General features: G+C 57.5%; 1 protein-coding gene across 1 annotated transcript in view; it reads right to left on the bottom strand.

Annotated features, from left to right (window-relative positions):
• Window positions 1-1,737: 1,737 nt before the first annotated feature.
• Window positions 1,738-6,000, bottom strand: part of LOC140402958 (ceramide synthase 2-like) — a 50,472-nt gene continuing 46,209 nt past the window's right edge. The window contains exon 11 of the mRNA XM_072490607.1: window positions 1,738-3,425. Coding sequence (XP_072346708.1) covers window positions 3,297-3,425 — 129 coding nt within the window. The 3' untranslated portion in view covers window positions 1,738-3,296. The remainder of the gene's footprint in view (window positions 3,426-6,000) is intronic.

Genomic DNA, 6,000 nt, shown 5'->3' with positions numbered 1-6,000 from the left:
ACTCGCTCCCACGGTGCGTGGGGGAGAATGTGGGACTCGCTCCACGGGGAGTGGGGGAGAATGTGGGACTCGCTCCCACGGGGAGTGGGGGAGAATGTAGGACTCGCTCCCACGGGGAGTGGGGGAAGAGTGTGGGACTCGCTCCCACGGGGAGTGGGGGAGAATGGGACTCGCTCCCACAGGGTGTGCTCGAGGTGAATAGTTAAGCTCCATTGAAGGGATTGGGGAAGCTGGATGAACAGATGAGGGAGAGAGGGATATTTGGGGGATGCGGGGGTGGTGCTGAGATCGAGGGGTGGTGCTAGAAGCCTCATCGGGAGCAGATGGGCTGAATGGCCTGATATCACGCTGTACAATTCGATTTCAACTGATTGCGCACAGCAGGATCGCAGAAACAGCGACGGGACCATTTGACGTTCTGCCGCGGGGTACAGGATAGAAACCACAGGCTAAAACGCTGCAGCGTGGGAGCAGGAGTGGGTTCATTGCATCTGTAATAAATGTCAGGTCAACCCATTTTCCAGATGCCCATCAAACGGCCTCGCGACCTTCTGGGCTTCCCCCATGACGGAGGGCGAGACACATGAGACGGTTCGACGAGAGGGGAGGCCCAAGAAAACATCAACCCTTGGGTTTTCTGAAGAGGCCAACAAAGCTTGTTCAAGCCGTCGCTCATCAGCTCCCTGATGAATATCAGAGGAGGCAGCTGCCCTTGGGGAGAGGCGAGGCTGGGAACTGCGCAGTCCACCCTGGCTCGTCATCGCTCCAGTCAGTCGTCCATCCTGACCATCTGCCACTCCTTGCACAACTATGTTCACTACCAGGTGCCCCTCGCGGGGTCAGTGCCCATCCTCCAACACTGCGGTGCTCCCTCAGTACTGACCCTCTGACTGTGTGGTGCTCCCTCAGTACTGACCCTCCGACAGTGCGGTGCTCCCTCAGTACTGACCCACAGTGCGGTGCTCCCTCAGTACTGACCCTCCGACAGTGCGGTGCTCCCTCAGTACTGACCCTCCGACAGTGCGGCGCTCCCTCAGTACTGACCCTCCCACAGTGCGGTACTCCCTCAGTACTGACACTCCGACAGTGCCCGGCCGCTCCCTCAGTACTGACCCTCCGACAGTGCGGCGCTCCCTCAGTACTGACCCTCCCACAGAGCGGCACTCCCTCAGTACTGACCCTCCGACAGTGCGGTGCTCCCCTCAGTACTGACCCTCCGACAGTGCGGCGCTCCCTCAGTACTGACCCTCCGACAGTGCGGCGCTCCCTCAGTACTGACCCTCTGACTGTGTGGTGCTCCCTCAGTACTGACCCTCCGACAGTGCGGTGCTCCCTCAGTACTGACCCTCCGACAGTGCGGCGCTCCCTCAGCACTGACCCTCGGACAGGGCGGGCGCTCCCTCCGTACTGACCCTCTGACAGTGCGGTGCTCCCTCAGTGCAGCGCTCCCTCCGTACTGACCCTCTGACAGTGCGGTGCTCCCTCAGTGCGGCGCTCCCTCAGCACTGACCCTCCCTCAGTGCGGCGCTCCCTCAGCACTGACCCGCCCTCAGTGCGGCGCTCCCTCAGCACTGACCCTCCCTCAGTGCGGCGCTCCCTCAGCGCTGTTCTGACAGATTATGAATCCACCGTCTCCAACGCGGAGCTGGGCCAGGCAATGATTTGAGTTGATGTTAAAAACACAGTAGCGGCAGCCGTCCGAAGGGGGAGACGGACAGTGCAAGTCAAACACACAGGTCTTTTAAAACTCATTTTTTAATGAAAAAAAATTAAACGATATGGAGGCCTCCCCAACATCTCATTCTCATATTTACAACTTTTGTTTAATCTGAATTGTTAACATTATTGTAACCCCCCCCCCCCCACTCTCCCTCCCTCCTTGCTGTTCAATTGGGAATATACAGACAGTTTCTAAATCAAAAAAATAAGCTTTCTTCATCTACCCCCTTGCTCGTTGTCTGGGGGACCCTGGCTGCTCCCTCCCATCCCCCACACGGAAATGCCTTTCGGAGAAGAACATTTTCGAAAGAATCCCACCGCCCACGTGCTGTGGGGAGCGAAGAGGAAAATGGGAAGTCTGCTCTGGGTTCAACACTCGATGTAAAAACTTTGGATCCTCAAGTTCGGCGACGGTGCGAGGGCAAATGGCTCCCCCCCTCCCCTATCGCTGAGTGTAAGTGCACATGGCCGTTGCGGCCACCTCTAGAGGAAGCTTTTACTCCACTTGTTTCTTCCCCCGCCCGGCCAGGTCCTCACGCAAACCAAAGCAAGATGGCGGCGGGTAGCTTTGCGTGAGGGGTGGCGGTGGTGGTTTTTTGCCTGCTGCTGGTTGCTGCGATGACCACCTCTTGAGCCCATGGACTGGCAGTCAAACTCTCCACCCTGGCTAGAGCCACCCCCCACAACATACTCATCGCTGCCCATTAAAGCTCCCTCGTGTTCCTCACCCCGAAGGACACCCGATTGAAGAGGGAATGTTGTGGAGAATCGTACCTTCGAGACTTGCGGGGGGGGGGGAGTGGGGGAAGAGATGGGGGGGGGGTGAATTGTGCGAAATAACTTCACACGAGCGTTCCCGAGAGAGAGGGGGGGGGATGATGAACGAGAATTCAAATATATTAAATTAAACATTTTCTGCAGCATCCCTCAGTGTGGGCTTCGACGGGAAACACGCGTTTCTCTTTCTCTCTTTCCTCCCTCCCCCCCCCCCCCCCCCCCCCCCCCTAGGGTGTCTAATATTTATTTATTGGGGGGGGGGGCACGTTCCTGGGATGGCGGCCGAGACACGAGGGGAGAAAAAGCAAGAGTTGGCCTGGGAGCTTTTCCGCAAAAAAAATGTGGGGGGGGGGGCCGCAAAGCGCGAAAGATTACAAAATCAAAATACTGATGATTCGAAAAGGCACATCGGACCAGCTACTCAAAATCCAAGTTCCCGACCTCGCCTTCGCACTCCCCACCCTCGCAGCTCCCCCAACCTCACAGTGATGGCGTCCGGGTGATGGAGGTTGGGAAGAGAGATGGAGCTGGCACGCGACGACGCTAAGTTGTCCTCCCGCTCTCTTCTCTCCCCCCCTCCCCCCTCCTTTTGGCGAACAAAAAAAAATTAATCATCTCTAGCGGCTGGCTACTTCAGCCGAGCAGGGTGGGGGGGGAAGGGGTTTGCGGGGGACCGGGCACTTTGCGTCAAGGTTAGCTCGCGAGGGGGTGGGTGCAAGTGGTTAAGAAGGTTGGCCCGAAAAAGAGCCCCTCGCGTCCACCCCCAGACCCTCCCCTCCGCCGGGGGGGTGTCTAAGGCACTAATCGGTCTTCCCATGATTGTTGTTCAAGACAGGATGTCCATTGGAGACGGGGCCGTTCTTGACGGGTTCCTCCTCCTCGTTTGAATTGTCCGTCTCGTCTCTGTCGCTCCGTTCGTCCTCCACAATCTGAGTATCGGGGGTGGTGGGTGGGAGGGGAGGGGATAAAACGTGACACGGAAAAGAAAAAAATCAGACGCCATAGTTTAAAATACGCCAACAACCCGTCTACCAGATGTGGGACTACCTGGCCAGGCCCAGCATTAATTGCCCACCCAACTGCCCTCCATTCCAGAGGAGCATTTGAAACTGAGCCACAATCGCCATGTGGGTCTGGAGTCAAGCGTAGGCCAGACGGGGCTAAGGGCGACTGATTTCCCCCCCCGAATGACATTTATTGAACCAGATGGGTTTTTATAAACGACAAATCGACTTCATGGTCGTCGTGGCGACTTTTAATGCCAGGTTTTCGTTCAACTCAAATTTCACCATCTGCCGCCGTGGTGGGGTTCAAAGCCGGGTCCCCCCCAGATCTTTGCCGTGGGGTCTCTGTGGATTGCTGGCCCGGTGACAACGCCACTCACTGCCCCCATCCCCCTCCCGGTGCGGCCCACTTGCTCCTCCTCCAACTACCATGCCGCAAGCGAGAGAGCGAGCGTCGGTGAACACAGGCATTCATTGGACCGGTCCGCAATTTTGCGCTCGGCTAAATGCCGCAGCACAGCCGGCCAGGGAACGCGCCCAACTCCTTCGCCCGGCAGATCGGGAGGATTCGGAGGAAGCTGGCAATTCATACCGCGCGCGTCCGGGGCCGTCAAGTCCCCTGCGGTGGCGACCCGAACTCGGGTGATCTTGGCCCAGAGGCAGGGACGCCAAGTGACCTTCTTGGCCCTCTGCAGCCAAAAGGAACATGTCCAGGCAATGCACCTTTTCTGAATTTTGGGGATGGGGGGGGTGGAATGAATAGTGTCCAACTTCATGTCCCATGACAACACCTAACCAATCAGCGCCCCTTTCCACATGTGGTACGAATTGTTGCTCGCCGTGAAATTCGCATTCATATATCTGGCCTGATGAGGCGGAGGGAAAAAGACTCGACAATCACAGAATTTACAGTGCAGAAGGAGGCCATTCGGCCCATCGAGTCTGCACCGGCCCTTGGAAGAGAGCACCCCTACCCTCCACCCTATCCCCGTAACCCCACCCAACACTAAGGGCAATTTATCACGGCCAATCCACCTAACCTGCACATCTTTAGACTGTGGAGGAAACCGCAGCACCCGGAGGAAACCCACGCACACACGGGGAGAACGTGCAGACTCCGCACAGACACAGTGACCCAGCGGGGAATCGAACCTGGGACCCTGGAGCTGTGAAGCAATTGTGCTAACCACAATGCTACCGTGCTACAACAGCAGGTTGTTTCCCTGCCCACCCCCCAGAAGTTCTTGAAATGTTCAGGGGCCTCATCTACAAGTCAATCCCCCGCCCACCTCCCCCTCAAACAACAGGAATGAATATTAAAACTAAATACGTGTGAAAGCAAACTATCACCTGCAAGACGTGCTGATCTCAAATATTCCACTCGATACTCTTGGGCCAAAGGTTTCTCGGGAACAACCCACCTGGTCACCCATTTCCCTCGCTCACATCCACGTAACGGCCCATCCCACTGCCTCACTGTGTCCTCACTCCTGGCACCTCCCACCCCCTCACCTCCTTCCGCAGTAACCTTCAGGTTCCGAACACATGTCCCCAATCGCCAACCGCCACCGTGTCCTCCAGTCCCTTTACACACCCCTCCCTATCTCTGTAACCTCCTCCAGCCCCTACACCTCTCCCTATCTCTGTAACCTCCTACACCCGCTCCCTATCTCTGTAACCTCCTCCAGCCCCTACGCCCCCCTCCCTATCTCTGTAACCTCCTCCAGCTCCCTACACCCACCCCTCCCTATCCTCTGTAACCTCCTCCAGCCCCTACACCCCCTCCCTATCTCTGTAACCTCCTCCAGTACCGACACCCCCTCCCTATCTCTGTAATCTCCTCCAGCCCTATACCCCTCACTATCCCTGTAACCTCCTCCAGCCCCTACACCTCTCCCTATCTCTGTAACCTCCTGCACCGCCTCCCTATCTCTGTAACCTCCTCCAGCCCCTACATCCCTCCCTATCTCTGTAACCTCCTCCAGCATCTACACCCCGTCCCGATCTCTGTAACCTCCTCCAGCCCCTACATCCCCCCTCCCTATCCCTGCAACGTCCTCCAGTCCCTACACCCCCTCCCTACCTCTGTAACCTCCTACTCTCCCCTCCCTATCACCTCCTCCAGCCCCAACACCTCCTCCCTATCCCTGTAACCTCCGACACCCCCTTTCCCATCTCTGTAACCTCCTCCAGCCCCTACACCCCCCTCCCTATCTCTGTAACCTCCTCCTGCCCTACACCCCCCTCCCCATCTCGGTAACCCTCCAGTCCCTACACCCCCCTCCCCATCTCGGTAACCTCCTCCAGTCCCTACACCCCCCTCCCTATCTGTAACCTCCTCCAGCCCCTACACCTCCTCCCTATCCCTGTAACCTCCGACACCCCCTCCCTATCTCTGTAACCACCTACACCCCCTCCCCATCTCTGTAACCTCCTACACCCCCTCCCTATCTCTGTAACCTCCTCCAGCCCCTACACCCCCCTCCCTATCTCTGTAACC

Source organism: Scyliorhinus torazame, chromosome 26, assembly GCF_047496885.1.
Source record: "Scyliorhinus torazame isolate Kashiwa2021f chromosome 26, sScyTor2.1, whole genome shotgun sequence".
In the NCBI taxonomy this organism is placed as follows: domain Eukaryota; kingdom Metazoa; phylum Chordata; class Chondrichthyes; order Carcharhiniformes; family Scyliorhinidae; genus Scyliorhinus; species Scyliorhinus torazame.
The sequence above is the reverse complement of the archived record's forward strand: the minus strand, read 5'-3'. Positions and strand labels throughout refer to the sequence as shown.